Source organism: Chiloscyllium plagiosum, chromosome 2, assembly GCF_004010195.1.
Source record: "Chiloscyllium plagiosum isolate BGI_BamShark_2017 chromosome 2, ASM401019v2, whole genome shotgun sequence".
Taxonomy (NCBI): Eukaryota; Metazoa; Chordata; class Chondrichthyes; order Orectolobiformes; family Hemiscylliidae; genus Chiloscyllium; species Chiloscyllium plagiosum.
The window spans coordinates 131,224,258-131,244,494 of NC_057711.1; the positions used below are offsets into that span (position 1 = coordinate 131,224,258).

A 20,237-nucleotide genomic window follows, 5' to 3' on the forward strand; every position below is an offset into this window, starting at 1 on the left:
ATAAGGAGAGAAGGGTGAGGCTGTGAGGGAATTTTAAGGATTATGCACTTTTCTGCCTTCATGGGCAAACAGAGGAAGAAGATGCAGAGGACCAGTCTCTCTCACAGCTCCCAGTGAATCCCATTTTGCATGCTTTATTTTCAACTGAGACAAGGCAGAGCCCATATGCCATCAATATTATTACCCAATCCCTTTGAGAAACCAGTTTGAATAAATTGCAAAATTTGAGCTGCTTTTGCACTTGAATTGTGCCTTTGTGAAGCACGTTTTCTTTATTAAATGTTTTATATAGTTGCATATATGTTTTATATATTCTTGATCTGTGCGGAATAGTATTTATGATTTCGACTGTAGGGATTCTAAAAGAAAAAAAGCAGGCTTCATAGTTCAGTGTTAGACTTAGAAAAGAGGCTCTACATGTTCACCACTAGGCTAAGAGCGCAATGAAGTCTTCATTTATCAATGTTGTGGAGGGTGAAGTGAAAACATCAATATATTTAATCTGTCAAATATCCGACACCTTGATATATTGAGCTATCTAAATATTAGAGCTTTGATAGGATGAATTGTTGTTTAATATTGAATTCACATTACTGAAAAATAACCAGATGGTATACACTTTGTAAGAAAAACTCGTTATTCTAAGATTAACAAAGTAAATTGGTCCAACATGTTTTAAAAATGTATAAAACACTGCAATAACAGTATATTGGAACTGGGTTTTACATTTATACATTAAAACAGTTGGGGCAATATTATCAGAAATGCGCTCACTGAAAGGATGTAAGTCATTGTAGCACTTCGTGAAGGTGTGTTGTGGTCGTGATTTTCACCACAACGGATATTATCTCCAATGCGAGGGAAATGTTGGAAAAAGTCAGGAATCACAAGAACTGATCCTGAACTCAGCATTTCCTGTTTTTCTGAGTGTGGGATTGGAAGTAATCTATAGTTTGCACATGATCAGTTCCAGGAGACAGTTGATTATTTCATTAACTAGTTGCCTCCATTAAAATCAGATTTTAGAATCCTGGCTGTCTGAAACCTGGATTATGGAGAATAGACCAGATAAGAGCTATTCCGTTTTCACTGTATTTCTTTTGGGTAGCCATGGGACTTCTTTGAAGGTTATATATGGTCCAGGAACACTTTGGGGGTGGGGCCAGGGCTTTTTTGTTTTAGAAGGAGTTGGTGCTGGAGTAACCCTTTGGGTGGAGGTCACAGATCCTTTGGCGAGGAGATGTCAGCTTTTTAGCAATGGAGAAGATTGTGGTTGGAACTGTCCAACCTGTGAAGAGGCCAAGCAGTTAAACTGGTGTCAAGAAATTTCAACAAGAGTCAACATTTATTTTATGATTGACAGAGCTTTACTCAAATTGTAGCTGCAATATAAAACTTGAATAATAGACTATATTTTGTTTTCCTGTATGCATAAATAGTTGTGGATACTCAATTAGATGGCAGGGTAAGTAAAAGGGAAAGATTGGAGGCTGGAACTGGGCACTAAATTGGCATAGATGTATGAGAGGCCATAGAGGATGAAGAGCAGGATCTAGCTTGCTTGGATTGGCCTGGGAATTATTCGAGGATGTGTGTGAATGAGGTGGTTATGTTTTATCGTTCTTCCCTTGTTGGAGAAGGAAAATACCCTCTTGAATCCTGTCCTAAGGACCTTTGGTGGAAGTAAGGCACCGTTTAGCATTGTAAAAATACATACTTGTGCATGAAAAGTGCATAACCTCTTTGACCCTGGCAAAGTTATCAAGAAAATATCTGAACAAGTTTCAATAAAAGTTTTTTGAATTTCAGATAATCATGTTAGGATTTGTGTTGCCTGACTGATCTCCCAAACTGTCATTTCACAGTGGGTTGCATATCACTTAAGCATTTTGGTAATTAGCTTAATGAATGGAAGTACTTGTAGACATAAGGGATTAAGCACTTAAGGGTGTAAAGCACTCAAGCAAAACGTTTGTTTCCATGAGTGAATAATTAAAGGAATTTCAATATATTGACCTTTTTTGTTATCAATGAGAGCTTTTTTCAGTCATGGCATCATCAGTTGATATATCCTGCAAGCCTTCTGGTTGAATATGGTGGTGGATAGGAGATTTCTGAGTTGATGTTGGGGCTTAAAGGGCCATGGGTTTTATTGGAGACAGGCACAGGAGATAAGAATGACTGGTACAAGGAATTGAGGGTTTGTGAGAGATGGTTAGATGGGCATAGGATGACGCAGGGGCTATAAAAGGCCTTTGGGATGAGCTAATAAGCATGTTAGTGGCACAGACATATGAGGAGCCATAAGGATGGGTAAAATAGATAGGTGCCATTGCTGGTGTGTGTGAGGTAATGGGGAGTAAGCAGGAGGAATGTTTTAAATTTTCATTTTTAAACTTTGACCACAGTGCTGAAGGGCTGATGCAGGATTTCCATCCAGTCCAGCTCAGAGGCAGTCTTTCAGGCTCTTCCTGGGTCACCTGGTCTGACTCCCATTCCAGGCTATCCTCAGGATGAAAATGAGAAGTGTGGGTGGCCATTTTAAAAGTCAGATTTGCACAGCTAAAATTTCTGCTGCCTCCTCACATTCAACTTGAGAACTAAAGTTGGGACCCATGTGTTTATCCAGTTTTCTTCTGAATGGTTCTTTGCTAGGTTACCTCTTCTGGTAGTAACTCTTAACTGCCCTATGAAATAGCTTGAGCTGAAAATGTGTTGCTGGAAAAGCGCAGCAGGTCAGGCAGCATCCAAGGAACAGGAGAATCAACGTTTCGGGCATAAGCCCTTCTTCAGGATTCCTGAAGAAGGGCTTATGCCCGAAACGTCGATTCTCCTGTTCCCTGGATGCTGCCTGACCTGCTGCGCTTTTCCAGCAACACATTTTCAGCTCTGATCTCCAGCATCTGCAGAACTCACTTTCTCCTATGAAATAGCTTTACAAGTTACTCAGGTCAAGAGCCAATAATACCCACATCCCATTAAAGAATAGAGTTCCAGTATTAAGTACCTTCTTGATCATGAAGTTACTTCTCAATTCCCTCTTGGACTTAATAGTTACATATATTATGTTGGGTAACATATGTACCTAACAGGACCATTGGAGAAGAAAAGTGAATTAGAGACAAATCAAATCTGCAAACGAAATAAACCAAAACCAGTAACTAAACAGTGTAAATTGGCCAGCAAGCTCTGGAGTTTTGGAATTCATGGCTTACCTTTTCTTCAACTAACTTTGCAGACTGATTTGTGCATTGATGACAACATGTTATTTCCTCAGTTAGTTTCAGTCCAAGCATGTCTTCTTATTTCTTATAATTGTAAAGATAATCAGCACCAGCTGTACGTTGCCCTCACCAAATCTAAGCTATTGGACAAACAAGATTAGGAACCTCTTGAAGAACTATTGCTTAAGTAAATCACTTTATTGCTGATAATTCTATTCATAGTGCTTGAATCTTTTTTAGTTTACCATTCATTTTTGATTGAGGTAGAGTTTTGCCTTATTCACCTGCTATACTATCAGTTCATTTCGTGCCATAACACATTTCTGAGCAGCTTGAATTTTAGCTGGGTACTATTGTAGATCTTATCCATATACCTTTTACTTCACCTTCTCTGGTCTCTTGAGTAGATTGCATGTTTGCAGCAAATATATGATGTGATACTTTGTCGTCATTATTACAATTGATGAGAATTGCTGTAGTATCAGCTGAGAATGCTACTAACTGTTCTTTTGGCCCTTGGCTTTGTTTATCTGCATCACTGATGCAAGCATTGGGTTATGCAATCAGAAAAATAGTCTTTATGTGACAAAGTTTTTCATTGATATTTTGAAGTTAAATTCAATATATTAGACTTTCAAGTTTGCAAGGAGGCTGAAGCATTAATATGTTTTATATATTTGATAACTTCAAAATTTTAGTTAAACGTGATGTGGTCTGAAGGACGATTCCTGTTGCATGTAATTTGTGTAGCAAGTGTGACCTTTGCTCCATTTACTAAGCTTACCGTTAAGTTGAATAACCTTCAGAGCTGGAGCTCTGTCCTTCTGTTGGCTGTTGTCTTTGAAAATTGCATCCAGAATTAGTGAACAGGAACAGTTAAGATTTACAAACAATGATGGAGCTTGTCATGCTTCTTTCACAATTTATCATCTGGGCACAGTGGCAGGGCGGTGAAGTGTTCTTCATAAAACCAGCCAGTGTGAAATACGCCTCACTGGAGTCTATGCAGCTCTAAAACGCCTTGGCAGTCTTCACTGTAAATCCGCATTGCCACCTGACATTACAGTATATCATTAATGAATGCAGGGCTTGAATCTGTGCATGAGTGCAGTTGACATAACGCTGAACTGTTCATAGCTGCATTAGGGTGAAGTCGTTATCACCACCTTGGTGTTGCTTGGGGCACTTTTTTTTTACTGTAGAATAACTTAAAATTTGAAAAAAAAAGTTTTGAGTTACTGCTAATGAATTGCTTGGTTAGATGTCATTTGTACATTTTGAGTATATTCTTTAAATGCAGCTATTCTATGAGTCCGTACTTTGATTATTTGTGGTTCTCTAGTGTGACAAGATTGTGTATGTGTAAAATTCAAAATCTACATTCATTTTTTAAAAAATCAGATTGTGTATTCCCAATACAGGAGATAGGGTGCCACCAATAAAAATGGTCACTGACATCAATCTGCAGTTGTATCGAGTGGATTTATTGTCTTTTCTGTATCTTGCTTTACAGGTACTCTTGTTATAATTGTAGTTCTAGCTCATTTGTGGCTTAAAGCCTCCAATAAATTATGGAGTTACTAACTTCAACCATTACTTATGCCACTGCATAAGTAAAGCTGAGCTGCCATTGTGATTATGACTTAGATCATTGTGGAAAGATGTTGGTGGGCTTAGTAATTTTGGTGGAATAAATAGCAACTGTAGCAGGTCAGGCAGCATCCAGGGAACAGGAGAATCGACGTTTCGGGCATAAGCCCTTCTTCAGGCTTATGCCCGAAACGTCGATTCTCCTGTTCCCTGGATGCTGCCTGACCTGCTGCGCTTTTCCAGCAACACATTTCCAGCTTTGATCTCCAGCATCTGCAGACCTCACTTTCTCCTAAATAGCAACTGTGTCTGATGCAAAACAGAAAAGCAAGCACATTATTTATTATTGCAAGAATGTTAATCTAGAGATCCTGGGAGTATTCTGGGACCTGGATTTGAATCCTGCTGTGGCAGATGGTGAAATTTGAATTCACTAAAAATCTGGAATCTCGCACCTAATGATGACCATGAAGCAGTTGTTGGTAAAAACCCATCTGGTTCACTAATGAACTTTAGGGATGGAAACGGCTGTTTCCTTACCTGGTCTGGCCCATATGTGACTTCAGATCCACAGTAATGTGATTAACGCTTAACTGCCCTTTGGACAATAAGAGATGGGCAATAAATGCTGGTTTAGCCAGTGACATCCACATCTCTGTGAATGAATAAAGAAAACTGATGAATTTCAGACTGAATAAAGGAGCTTTTCTTTACAGACACTACCCAGAATGAACTGTTAATCATATTAACTTCATGCGCTATAATACAAGGTATTGTAATTATTTGTACATCACCCCCAGATGAGGTGATTTCTTTTATAAATGAAACTTCACTACTGGAAGAGAGTTAAAAAGCATCACTCCAATTTTATGGCTACCATGTGCAGTATTCCAATTATAGTGGCATTGGCCGCAAATATAACACTAACAAATACCAAGAGATTACATTTGATCTGCTTTTGGCCCCATATGCTATACATCACTAGGATCACTTTCTACTTCCAGTTTTATAACGTTGTCTCTATTCTTGTCTCAGATTGTCTGCTGCTGAAATCCTCTTCCATTTCTTTCCATTTCTCTGGCTTTTGTTAGGTCGATCTAATGCTCCCCTCTCCAGCAATGCACCTTACACTTTCAATAAATCTACCTTCATCCAAAGCTCTGTTGCTTAACTATTTACTTGCATTCTCAGTCTAGAAAAGTCTCAATATAACATTTCTTGGCATTGAGTTTGAATTCCACCACGGCTTTTACTCTCTCTCTCTCTCTGTCTCTCTCTCTCTCTGTAATGTCCAGACTCAAACTCCTCTGAGATGCCTACACTCTACCATTCCTGATCTTTGCAAATCCCCAATTCCATTTACTCCACCATTGTCAGCTATTCCTTCAGCTTCCTAGGCTCAAACTCTGGAATTTCCTGCCTATATCTCTCTGCTCTATTGTGTTTCTTACATTCTCTGGAAAGCTTGTCCAAAATTCCCCATCTGTCCAATTTTGAATATTTCTCCTAATATCTCCGATATGGCTCATTATCAAATTTTATTGAATACCTGTTCCTGTAAAGTGCCTTGGGATGTCTAACTACTTTAATGGTATAATTGCACATTGTTTAAAAGAACAATAGCCTTGAAATTTGTGTATACTGAGCTGCCAGCCTGAATTTGAGCCTAATTCATATACAGCTGGGAAACTGTGGGTGCCTGCCACGCAAGATATGAAGGACTTGCTCATGTTGGTGCTGTTACTTGGGTTGATCTTGGAAGAAGAGGGAAAATGCTGTGAAGGGAGAAAGAATATGATCAGGGGTCAGTATTAGTTGCTGGGACTCTACATTGCTTCCCATTCACATGTTTTTGTGAATATATGACTGCAAAAAGACAAGCAGTAGTTGTGTACCAGACTGCACAGTATAGCATTGGAAGCCTCAAACAAGAGTCAGGCCTTGCTTTTTTTTATATGTGGAGGTCTCCTGCAAAGGCAAATATTTTCTTTTAAGCTTTTAAGAAAATGTCATACACTTATGGATAGTAATGAACATGAGTTTCACTTACCATTTTGGATGTTTTTTTTACTTTAGGTTGTTCAAGCATTTTTTAATATTAATGAGTTCCACTTTTAGGGATGCTCAGTGTGTGTCAGCATTGTAGCTCGCAAAGAGAGTAAATCAACCAGGGTGGGAAAGGGAACTTCTGAGAGGGAAGATGACCTGGCTAATTTCCCCGACATCTGATTCTGTTTAATATGTAAAATTAAAATATGCATTCTTGCCTTATTCTTCCTAAGAGTTTTCTTTGGCTTAGTGAATTGATTTGTTGGAGAATTCTTCTCATTAGTTTTAATTTTGGTTGAAGAACTGCAGAAGCCTTAGCCGATACTTCTGTCTTTTTTTTTTGCCACTTTGCTGCTGTTACAACAGAAGAATAAGAAAACCTCTGTGGCCGCTCAAGCTCATGGCTATTGGACTGTGTTGGAGGCTGGTGGGAGAGGGCTATGGCGGTGGTCACTGTAAGCAAGACTGATATTCTAATCTAAAAACGAGCTCAGCTCACTTAACAGGCCTTCAGCAGAGCGCTGGGAGCAAAGCATTAATGGTACAATAAGCTGACTTGGTCATGGTCACCTAAGTTTGACAAGCACATGTTGTCTTTGTGCTGTCAGGATTGCATTAACATTATGCTTACTTACCTTTTCCAAGAGGTAAATTGATTTCCACCAATAGAAAGAACCACACTGGTATTGAGTTTATTTTCAGCAAAACTACAGCCAGCTCTCTGCCTGGTATTGAAAGTTAAAATCTACCCTGTAATCTCCATTTAATTTCTTTGTTGTGATAGCAAGTTGTTTGGGAATTAGTTATAAACCATTGTGGTCCTATTTTGTATGGCAATCACAAAGAAAATCTGTTTTGAGTATTTAGAACACCTGCTTGCTGAAGAGTTCAAATGACTATTACATTTCTCACTTTATTCGGGCTTGGAAAGTAAATCCCATTACCTTGATCACTTTCATGAACACATTTCATTTTTGATACTAAATTCTTTATATTTGTAGATAAATTGATAATCCTTCTGAGATATTTTGTATTACTTTGTCTCATTAATTTTATAATACTATGGCTATAAGCTATAAAATTAGTAAAGTTACATATATTAGTTAATTTTAATAAGCTGTTGACATATTTAAATATGGAACCATGGACAGATTTAAAGTGAATACCAGTAACAAAATTGACCCTATTTGCACACATTCCCTCCTTTTTGGTCAGTAGTGGCTGGGTACTGCATGTAAGTGCAGATTCAGTTCTCACTGCTGTTAAGATCCATTCTCAGTTACTGTACAATGGAGTGTCATTACATAGATACCAGCCTACTGTCCATCCAGTTTGGGAGAGTCATGGCACAGATTAATGCTACATGCCGCCTAATAATTAACTCAGAGCAGCATTGGCAAAAAAAAACAACAATGGTGGCATGGCTGTTCTGGGATGCAGATTGTCCTGGCATGTGGAGACTAGAGAGCTTTGGTGACTGCCACATGATAACATCCAAAAGGTTGACAAGGAATAAAACAAAACTTGCAATGGTTCTTCAGTGTTCCTCATGTTCCTCAAATGCAAAGGGTCATCATGCACGAATCTCACTTTTTAGTGGAATAACTTGCAGCTTCATTTTCTGTACTGGAAGTTAAATGAATAGAATAGCTGAATTCAATGTTTTTACCCCTTTGAAATAGCATGCATTTGATCCATGATCAGCCTAATCCAATGCCACTTCATTTTTGTCAAATCTGCACTTAAGGCTTTAATCAAGGCTTTTTTAGGATTTGGAACGAATAATATGGTTCCAGATTGGACATGACTAACAAACAAAAAATCCATTAGCAAATTATATTTTTACCACTACCATCAGGGATCAGAGTTAATGACATACAAGAACATTATTTATTTTCTTGTTTTTCTTTTCACACTGTAATCTTCACATATGGCTCTCCTTTGTTCTTAGAACACACAGTGGGCTTAGAGCAACCCACATCATTTGACAACAACAAGTAAGTAGAACTGTTTTATTTTAATAAAAAGGAATGAAGCTATATTTTCAGAACACAAAAGAAAATTAGTAATCATTAGAAGCCTTGAAAATGGTGTATTTTAATTTCCACTGATGACTCATGCCAGAAGCAAATCTCACAAAACTTTACCATATTGATTTTGATCTGTTTTGTAATTAGTTAGAAGACATACATGTGGCTGTAAAACTCACTCAGTATTTTTGACTAAGACTTGTTTATTGGTCTCTCCACTGCATCCTTTCCACTGCATCTCTTAACATATCATATGGTGAGTTTTTTATTGTTCTTGCCTATCGCACACTCTGCCTATGTCACACACACTCTCCAGCCAAGAGAAGAAGTTACAGTATAGCACCTATGTCTCTAGTTACAAAAGGTTAAAATGAAGACTAAAATGTTATTGAGTAGTTTTGTCCGTTGCATGTTCAATTTTCAAACCTTGCTTTGTGCTAGTTGCATTTAGATTAGATTTCCCTACAGTGTGGAAACAGGATCTTCGGCCCGACAAGTCCACACCATCCCTCCGAAGAGTAACCCACCCAGACCTATTCCCCTCTGACTAATGCACCTAACACTATGGGCATTTTAGTATGGCCAATTCACCTGACCTGCACATCTTTGGATTGTGGCAGGAAATCGGACCACCCGGAGGAAACCCACGCAGACACAGAGAGAACATACAAACTCCATACAGAGCAATAATACAGGAGCCAAGGCGTTGTGAAACTATCTTGTGTTCTATGACAACAATTGACAACAATTACCATAATTTTAATTTGAAATTCCATACTATCTAGTTAGCTGCTATAATATGTTTCTCAAAATCTCATAAAAATGCACCCTTTATTTTCTTTATTGGAACTTCATGTGATTGCTAATCATAGCTAAAATTAAAATGTTAACTGTATAGAGATGTGGATGTGTCAAGAGTCAGAGATGTGGATGTGTCAAGAGTCAAAGATGTGTTATTCTCTAGATTTCTCTTGATGTCATGTGGGAAATTGACTATTAAATTCTGGAAGATAGTTTCACTTCATTTTTTTTTCCCTTTAGCTGATATCAATGCAAGAGGAACAAAAAAGACTTTTGAATGGTTCTGATTTGGGCAACTAGATCACCCAATACTTAACTAACTGAATTGTAATTGATTGCTAATGTTAATGCTTGCTTTGCTGTTCAATATCAAATTAATCGAGCAGAATGGAAATCTTAAAATTAAACCTTTGTGTGTTGTGTGTATGTGTTGCAACCGTAATCCGGATGCTTTGAATTAGCCCCTTGTGCAAGCCTGCACAGAGGATGACAAAACATTCATCCTTATCTTCATATTTTTCCGTGATCATTCATTGCTTCGTCCCTGTAAGTCTGTAATGCACATTCCAGTACGTCTCTCAATTCTTCTTATTCAAGTCACCTGTGCACCCCTGTGTTTTCTGCACCAATGGTGTTAGAGGTTGCATGTCTCTGCACTGTAGAACTTGCCCTTTTTGTTTTATTATCACTTTCTTTCAGAGGCAAACACAAAACTCACCTCTTTGGCCATGCAGTTTGATTATTTTCCCAAAAATGTCACATTTCCTGATCAATAATTGCTGCTCCTTCAGTACAGCATCATGAGATCTTTCGTGACATGAAAAATGCTATATAAATGTAAATTAAGTATTCAAGTAAAACCTGAATAAGTGTAATTGCCAATTAAAACAGATTAATCAGCAGCAAAGTCTGACTTCTGAAGTAAACCCTTTAAACTTGTTGAGGCAAACAAGGGGCTATTACTAATGTTGAATGACAGTAAAGTGGATCATCAGGATTTTCTGCCCACTGTGTATCTTTCCCGATAGGGATAAATGTATAATAAGCTGCTGATACTATCACCTAATTTATATTATTAGCCAAATTGACTCAAATTAATACGTTTTGATGGAGAGAAGTTTTTTTTAGGAGTGGTAAAATCACCAAAAATAAATATACAAACAATTGTATGTATCACACAAGATGCATTACTTTAAAAGTTTAGTGAGTTTTTCTGTTTAAATTAAATCTCTGGACTCTTCCAATTATGTCACAACTACTTCATGTGAAACAGCTGGAGGCAAACATTGCGCAGCTTGTTTCTATGTCACTATGCCACGTTGACTGCTGTACTATTGCTGATGAGCGATAGATGTGCTAAATACTAGAGTAATTGTCAGTGATGCGATCTTGTAACACCATATACAGGATCTCTTTAGCTATATAGCTTGAGGTAATTTCCAGACATGGCAGCCTTTAAGCTTTATTTGAAGTGCACTGCTCGGTCAATATTTTTTTAAAGCCTGTATTTCTAGATGTAAGCAGGACTTATATTGATAATGTGGAGCAGGGTGGAGGTCACCAACCATTAATTACCCTTTGCCCTCCACATGATTATTTCCTTTCGTGTCCAGTCCCCATTAAATGATTCTGAGTTGTTGGCTTTTATGTCTGTTTGGATCAATGTAATTGTTTTGACAAAATTGCTGAGAGATTGTTGTTAGAAATTAACTAAAGGCAGCTCAAGCATGTAGTTCATCCAGCAATAAAAATCAAAATAGAAAGTATGGAAATAATTACATTTAAAAGACTGTGTTGAGTTACCAGGCAGTTCAGTGGATGAACAGTGTGCAGAACAAACTGAATGTTTTCTTTATTTAGCAAAGTATGTGGGAATATCCATGTTAGTATGGTGGGAGGGTATTTGAAATAAAATGATTCCTGAGCTCCTTGAAAGTGGACTCGATATTTTAATGTTAGCTTGTCTCTGTCATTGCTCAGACTATATCCTTGTTTTAATTTTTATCATTTTATTTACCTTTTGCTGTCATGTCCCCCTGATTGATTCCTGCAGTAACATTTCACTATGATGTAGAATTCTGGCCTCCCAGCTGCTGTTAGTGGGCGTTAATAGGCTAGAAATTAGATTTTTTTTTCACTTTGGCTGATGTGAAAGAATTTTATGACAACAATCATAAGAGTTACTGGGGCTTTTCAGATGAATATTTGAATTACCCACCAGTGTGGGATGACATTCGCCATTATTAATTTGCTTTCCTGCTGCTGTTTAACTGAGTATCAAAGTAACTTGTCACAAGAAATTGCTATTATTAGCCACAGCAGCAATCAGCAAGCTGTATACCAGATATACAGAGATGATTTTTGATCTGTAGAAGCATGTGGATTTAAGAATGAATGTGAGTTTAAGACTGTTGAACTTGACAGCTCATTGGGGATGCTGATTCCAACCCATCAACTTCCTTACTTGACTCCAGCATGTTCTGCTGCCTTTGTTCAAGTCCCTTGGGGAAAGGATTCCATTTCTAGCTGCTAATTGCTCAATTAGAGTAACATTGATACATTATTTTCACTTTTAATGTTAGGTCCAGAGGTTTCCATAGCTTACTGAGCCCTCAGTGTATCAAAGTCAGGCCAATAAGGAAGCTACAAAGAGTCTGCATAGCGATTTGGTGGGCTAGAATGTGGCAGATGGAACATAATAAGAGTTGTGAAATGTGATTGAAAAGGCCATTGGCATGCTGAAGATTTATCTCTGGTGTTGCAACGTCTCTGAAGTTAAAAATCACACAGCACCAGCTTATAGTCCAATAGGTTTGTTTGGAAGCACTAGTTTTTGAAGTGCTGCTTCTTCATCAGGTGGTTGTTAATGTTGAAGCAGCGCTTCGAAAGCTAGTGCTTGCAAATAACCTGTTGGATTATAACCCGGTGTTGTGTGATTTTTAACTTCATCCACCCGAGTCCAACACCGGCTCCTCCAAATCATGAACATCTCTGAAGGCCTCCTTCAATATGCACCAGCCAGGGTCCCCTGAATGGACATGACATACTGTCGCAGCATTGGTGCGGTAGTGAGCTTTGACCCACAAGTAAAACAAGATGAGCAGATCAGATACTCCTCAGACAATGCTGAGGGTGAGGAGAAGAAATGGAGATTGGCAATGAGCACAGTGCAACCCCAGATGATCACATTGCTGTCAAGACTGCCAGTATTAATGCACAGCTAACTTAGATTGAACCAGTATAACCTGAAAACACAATCCTCTCTCTTACCCTGTCCCTCTTTCTCAATGTCACTAAATTACTGAGCTTGAAGGTTCATTTCCAGACGTTTCATCACCCTACTAGGTAACATCTTCAGTGGGCCTCAGGCGAAGCACTGCTGAAAATTCCTGCTTTCTCTTTATATGTATGGGTGTCTTTGGGTTGGTAATGTCATTTTCTGTGGTGAAGTCACTTCCTGTTCCTTTTTTCGGGGGGTGGTAGATGGGGTCTAAATCAATGTGTTTGTTGATAGAATTCCGATTGCAGTGCTATGCTTCTAGGAATTCTCGTGCGTGTCTTTGTTTGGCTTGTCCTAGGATGTGTTATCCCAGTTGAAGTGGTGTCCTTTCTCATCTGTATGTGAGGATACTAGTGAGAGAGGGTCATGTCTTTTTGTGACTAGTTGGTGTTCATGTATCCTGGTGGCTAGTTTTCTGCATGTTTGTCCAATGTAGTCAAAAAAGAGAAAATGCTGGAAAATCTCAGCAAGTCTGGCAGCACATGTAAGGAGAGAAAAGAGCTGACGTTTCGAGTCTAACTGACTCTTTGTCAAAGCTCAAAACCAAAAAAGAGAAAATGCTTTTGTCCAATGTAGTGTTTGTTAAAGTTCTTGCACGTATTTTGTAAATAACATTAGTTTTGCTCAATGTTATTTACAAAATACCGTGCAAGGACTGTGACAAACACTACATCCGATGAATGATGTGACTGTGACGGAGAAGCATGGCGTTGCCTAAAGTAAATAGGATGATTGGTATGGGGGAATGGATAGGTGGGGATAAGAGCAAGTACATGGAAAGAAAAATAAAATTGTAAGATAAGTTATAGAGTCATAGAGATGTACAGCATGGAAACAGACCCTTCGGTCCAACCCGTCCATGCCGACCAGATATCCCTACCTAATCTAGTCCCACCTGCCAGCACCCGGCCCATATCCCTCCAAACCCTTCCTATTCATATACCCATCCAAATGCCTCTTAAATGTTGCAATTGTACCAGTCTCCATCACATCGTCTGGCAGCTCAGCTCACCCTCTGCGTGAAAAAGTTGCCCCTTAGGTCTCTTTTATATTTTTCTCCTCTCACCCTAAACCTATGCCCTCTAGTTCTGGACTCCCAACCCCAGGGAAAATACTTTGTTTATTTATCCTATCCATGCCCCTCATAATTTTGTAAACCTCTATAAGGCGATGGAGATAAGTGTGTTGCAGTAACTTTTGGAATGATAGATCAGGCAATTAGGGTGTGGAGGATAATGACACATAGGTGAATATGTCACTCCGCTCACTTTTCTGACCTTCTGCACCTAATTCAGGAGCTTCTGACCTTTGCTGCTACCTCCAATAACGCTTGGTGCTACAGGCATCTTTTTGTCAGACTGTATTGGCAGTAACACATTCAAGGAGGCATTGCTGAGACACAGCTTTTGCTTGTGTGGACTCCAGTCTGTCACTAGAGTATGTAAAGTAGTCGTAGTCCCAAAGATCCTTAGGGCTGCTATCTCATTGATGAGAGACAACTAGTAGTAGTTTAACCTGAAGGTCACCATGTCTCAGGCAAGGGAAGAGATTGAAAAGGTGAGTATCTCATGTTAACCTCAGCTCGATATGGACTAAATATCTGAGGAACTTGAATGCACATTCTTCTAAACCAGGGAAAAGAACACGTGACCTGAGGCTAAAATCAGTTGCCAGTATTGCTAGCTGTAATGCTTCCTAAAGTTAAACTGGTGTAAATTTTATGCCATCATAAGTAATTGCAAGTCCATCAAGCCTGCCCTGCCATTTAACGTCACGGCTGATCTGATTGTGTCTGAACTTCACTTTCTTGTTTGTGCCCTTAACTGTTGACTCCCTTTATAGATTAAAATTCTGAGCTGAAAATGTGTTGCTGGAAAAGCGCAGCAGGTCAGGCAGCATCCAAGGAGCAGGAGGATCGACGTTTTGGGCATGAGCCCTTCTTCAGGAGCCCTTCCTGAAGAAGGGCTCATGCCCGAAATGTCGATTCTCCTGCTCCTTGGATGCTGCCTGACCTGCTGCGCTTTTCCAGCAACACATTTTCAGCTCTGATCCCCAGCATCTGCAGTCCTCACTTTCTCCTAGATTAAAATTCTGCCTAACTCAGACTTCAATATATCCCGTGAAATTAGCAAAGTGCGCAAGTAATAGGGTGGCTGTATAGAAGGGAATTTCAACGATCAAGGACCTTCTGAGAGAAGAAAGTAATTCTCATCTCCATATAGATGGAGACCACTTGTTCTTTAAACCGTGCCCCCCGCCGGGTCAGTTCTCTGTTCCCCACAAAGGGAAATATTTGTCAACATTTATCCTGTAAAGTCCCTCGAGAATCTTATGCTTCAATAAGATAACCTCCTATTATTCTAAACCGATACATTGCTATTTCTCTGTCTGTTCTATGTATGACCACAAAACTGCTGAACTGAACACCAAAACTTCTTTTGTCTTTACAAGTGCAAAGAAAAATGTGCAAGGACCCAATGCCTCTTCATCTTTTCCATTAGTAGAGCAGTCCTATAAACTGTTCAGCTCTGTTGGAGAGTCCCTTGACACTAATTTACATTGCATGGTAGAATGCAGATAATCAAACATAATAAACTGACACTTACACCAAAGTGCTGTATTGGCTGCAGTGATTTAACTCACTACAAACCACCCTATTACTTGTGCACTTTGCTAATTGCACCATAGATTTGCTCTTGATGAACACAAGCCAAATTAACACCAGGGCATTGATGTACCTGTGTGCTATTATCGTTTGTACAGGCAACACAGCCAGAACCTTTTGCATTTAGTTACACAAACATTAAGTGATTGGCCGCTTACAATTGTTGACAGATTGCAGCCTTATGGGAGCCCGAGGATGAAACCAATCAAGAAGTTAATGAGGAGAAAAATTACCATCGTGCCTGCTCCATAATTACATTTATGCCAGGCAAGAATAGGAGGTGTGGGTAACTCAGCTGTTATTTGTAAAGGTTAGGTGGGTCAAGAACCCTTCAATTGCTTCATGTATCTTCCGTGGCTAGTAATCTGATAGGTTATTATGACCCAGGAATATTGTGGCTTGGCTATTTCCAAGTTTTCCATTTTTATTGTGATATCTTTCCAGTTATAAGTCAAAGACAAGTATCCCCTCATTGTGAAATTTCAAGTTACTGGGTCAGTGTGTTGATTTATTTGACTGTTTCAATGTTTTCTTGCATTTAACAAATACAAATTATAAAAGATAATAAGAATCTAATTGGAATAATTACCGATTTTGAATGACCTGCTATGGCAAGAAATTTTAGGAATGTGATACTCCATGCCTTTAAGCATGATTGAGATTTGCTAATGTAATACTGGAGAAAGTGTATGGTATAAGCAAAACATTAATAATACACTCTTCATGTTGTTCTGTCAGTTATCCATACATATAAATCCCCCCACCTTTTGAAAACATTAGGGGAGAACTGTCACTCTTAATTGAACAACAATTAAGATTGAAATGAGAGGCCTGAGCTGGTCTCTGCATTGGACCCTATATGTGAATGAAGCAGGTGAGCTGCAGATATCAATGAGACATTGTGATATCGTTTGGTTGTTTGGACCGTTGCATTTGAGGCTGGCTGTTATGTTGAACTACCTCAGATAAAGTCGGGAAGGGTCCAGGTTCAGGCTGAAGCAACTTTCAGTCACAACCTTGGGGGAGATAAAGTGAAGAAGGCCCAACATCTGGCCAAGGCCCAAGATCCATTTCTACTTTTCAGTTTCACAGATGTATAACTCGTAAAGCAAAATTGCTGACTATGTTTAACAGCCTTCAAATGTTTCTTATAAAAGATACTGGTTAGGATGCATGAATGAGAATGACTGTGAAGAGCATGTATTGCGCAAACTTTCCCCACGAATGCACCAATTCACTTAGAGCCATTCATCCAGTGTTAGAATCCCTGTTTGCATGGTTCATAGCACCTGTTCAGGCAGGTCTAGTCCACACAAGTAAGTAACAGAGTAAATTTCTCACTTGACACCTGGAATAGTTTCAGGTAGATCTGCTTTGGGAGAACACAAACCAAACTAATTCATATGCTTTGTTTTACATCGAACAAGTGGTTTCTCGTGTGTGTTGTGACCCAAGAACTAACAAATAGCGCAGTAGTGAGTGAACATTTTGATTTAATGGGTTTTCTGTGTGCATTAGTGTGGATGAGAGGTGTGCTTTGACATGGAATGGCTTTAGGTATTGTTGGAGGCTGTGGTTAATGGTAAGTCACAGGCAACTAAGTCTAGGCTAATGGCCTGGTTCTGTCCCGGCACCTGGTGGATTTTAACCCCAATTTTAAAAGAATTGGAATTGCGCTATTGGTTTCAGTAGTCATGATGTGGAGGTACCAGTGTTGCACTGGGGTAGACAAAGTTAAAAATCACACAACACCAGGTTATAATCCAACAGGTTTATTTGGAAGTACAAGCTTTTGGAGCGTTACTGTTTTGTCAGGTAGCTCGTGGGGCAGGATCATAGGACACAGAATTTATAGTAACAGTTTTCAGTAATGGCAACCATGAAACTAGCATTGATTGTTGTAAAAGCCCATGTAGTTCATGAATGCTGTTTAGGAAATGAAATCCACCATCCTTATCTAATCTGGCCTACATGTGATTTACGACCCACAGCAATGAAATTCACTCTTAACTGCCCTCTGAAATGGTCTCACCAGCTGGCAAGTTCAAGGGAAATTAAGGATGGGCAACAAATACCAACAATGTTCATTCTCGTGAAAAGCATTTTTAAAACTCAAATTGTATATTGCACTTGTGGATGTACAATGCAACCTCTACTCTGTAGGAAAATCATTTCCCCAACCTTTGAAAAATACCTTGCATCGTAGGATATTCTCCTTTTCTCATTCTCAGCCTTCTCCATGACCTGTGAGAGACATTGTTGATCTCCTGCATAATTATTAGCAGTTGCCTACTGTGGGTGTGTTGAAGCTAGCTAAACCTATTTCTCAAAGCACCATTACCAGTAATTGATAGAAAAACTTTTTGTCATAAGTTGGGCTAGATTTCACCCAGTGTCTAGAAGTGAAAGAACCAGTATATAATGCACTGTATGCGTATACCCAAACATTAATAAGCTATAGTTGCTATTCATCAAAAGGTTTGTGCGGATCATATTACATTTTGCCAAACATTTCCCAGTATGGTAATGAGCAGTGATACATAATGAAAAATAAGTGAAATCTTTGTTTGATCAGAAATACTGCTCATGGTACTTTATTGTACATTTGGATCATGAGATTTGTCAATCTTTGAATTTCTATTTGTTAATTTTAGAAAAGTGTCACTGCTATTGCCTTAATACTTTTTTTTAATGTCCAGCAATAAAAGGATGGAGAATGGACAGAAAGTGATTAGGATTTTTTTTAAGAGTGAACTTCCTATGGGATTCCTTACCATGTGTCCGCAGACATCTTCTGCCTTATTCGTCGCTATTCTGAGCTCAAATCTCGCCGTAGGCTCACCTTTTCCACCCCTGCCATTGCCTTCTGTCCTGCTCACTTTTACTAACTACACAACACATAGGGGACAGCTGTCATTGGGGAGCAAGGCAATAAGAAATGGTGATTGAAGAATCGAAAGGGCAGAGGGCAGGTGAAAAGGGACAAATGAAACCAAAGGATGTATGCAGAGTAGAAAATGGGCAAAAATGTAACAAGCTGATACCGCTGAGTCTCTTGTTGGTCTATGATGTTGTAAGCATTTTGCCACTTTTTAGTTGGCTGTAGAGAACTAAATAAAGGGGGTCCCCAATTTACAAACGTCTCACAAATGCTCACACTTCGATCATGATCTCATACAGGAGTGTACATTTAAAGATCTGACATGCAAATGTTTCCTCGTACTTACAAATGGCTACTTTATATTGATTTGCAAATCCATATTTCTTGAAAAAAACTGCAAATATTCTAGAAAATGCAGTGATTCCAAAAGAAAGTAACTGTGGTGAGTTTCCTATTGGCCATTGATCATATTTTGGCAGTGTCTGGAGTCAATGAAGGAGGAAGTGTTCCAGACATGAACAAAATTATATCAGAAAAACTCTATGTATTATAAACCTGCTAGGGTCCTTCCATCTGTTACTTGTAGAATTTCAACAATTACTGACCTAATTTTTAAAATAACCTACCTTGTCATGTTTTGTTTAATTTCTTCTCTCATAAAAGGTCATACTGGGAGGAAACATTTCCAATTTGGGCAGCACCAAACATTCCAAGATCAGGCACTGTATCACAAGCTAAGAAAAAATGCTCTTCTAACAATACATACCTTGAAGAGCATTCCCTCAGTGTCAGTTTTCCAATGGTTCCTCTGATTAATTGTCAGTTTTATGAAACTAGTCCAGTCAGTGATCAAACTGAGATTGCCCAAAGTCAGCCCTTGGAAGACAAATATAGCCAGTTATTGGGAGATGTTTTTGTCCCTTTTTTTCTGAGTTAGACTTTATTCCAGATCTCAGATGTGAAAGGAAAGAATTTGCATATCAGCTGTTCCATCAAAAATCCCTTAATTTATACATGTTTTTGATACAAATAGCTTATCAGATGCGTTGTACATCTGAATTATATGAAGGTTAAAATTATGATTTAATGAAATGTCAGAGAGATGTAAAATGTTAAATCAGAATTTTACTATTTTTTCATTGCAGTATTTTCACCTTCCAGTAGTCAGGACTCAGGTTTGATCTCTCTGTCCAGCAGTTCCCCTGTCAGCACTGGAAGCATTAAACAAGAGTGTGAATCTGTCACCGAGTCTGGCACCTTCTCTGTTGATTCCATTATTGAGAGTGCAGAGTGAGTAATGACAGTGATGTCTAAACTGCTGGATCATACAAAACACGAATCTGAATAGAGTACTTTAGCCTTGGCTAAAATGGAGAAAAAAAAAGTTTTTTGTTGTATTTCTTACATTGTTGTTGAATAGTTTCAGAAACTACAGTTCAATAAATAACGCCACAGCAATTAATTACTAACCCTTTGCCACCCTGACTGAAAGCATTACTTAATAAAATAAAAATAAAATGTACCATATTTTTTTTGCCAGGCTGCATACACTGTTCTTTGGTTCTGAATTAATAGATTCAAATTTTTATGCCTCATGTGGACACGTAGGTGGACTAATTAGTTGCTGAACATTGGGCTGATTTTCAAATGTCTGCTAACTCTATTGGGCCGTAACAGATTTAGTGCTATTTTTTGAACTGCAAAGTACATACTAGGA

The 20,237-nt window shown here is 38.7% G+C and overlaps 1 protein-coding gene across 1 annotated transcript in view; it reads left to right on the top strand.

Annotated features, from left to right (window-relative positions):
- Positions 1–19,769, top strand: part of LOC122563980 (doublesex- and mab-3-related transcription factor 1-like) — a 138,056-nt gene extending 118,287 nt beyond the window's left edge. Inside the window, exons 6-7 of the mRNA XM_043718374.1 lie at positions 8,815–8,860; positions 19,666–19,769. Coding sequence (XP_043574309.1) covers positions 8,815–8,860; positions 19,666–19,684 — 65 coding nt within the window. The 3' untranslated portion in view covers positions 19,685–19,769. The remainder of the gene's footprint in view (positions 1–8,814; positions 8,861–19,665) is intronic.
- Positions 19,770–20,237: the final 468 nt, after the last annotated feature.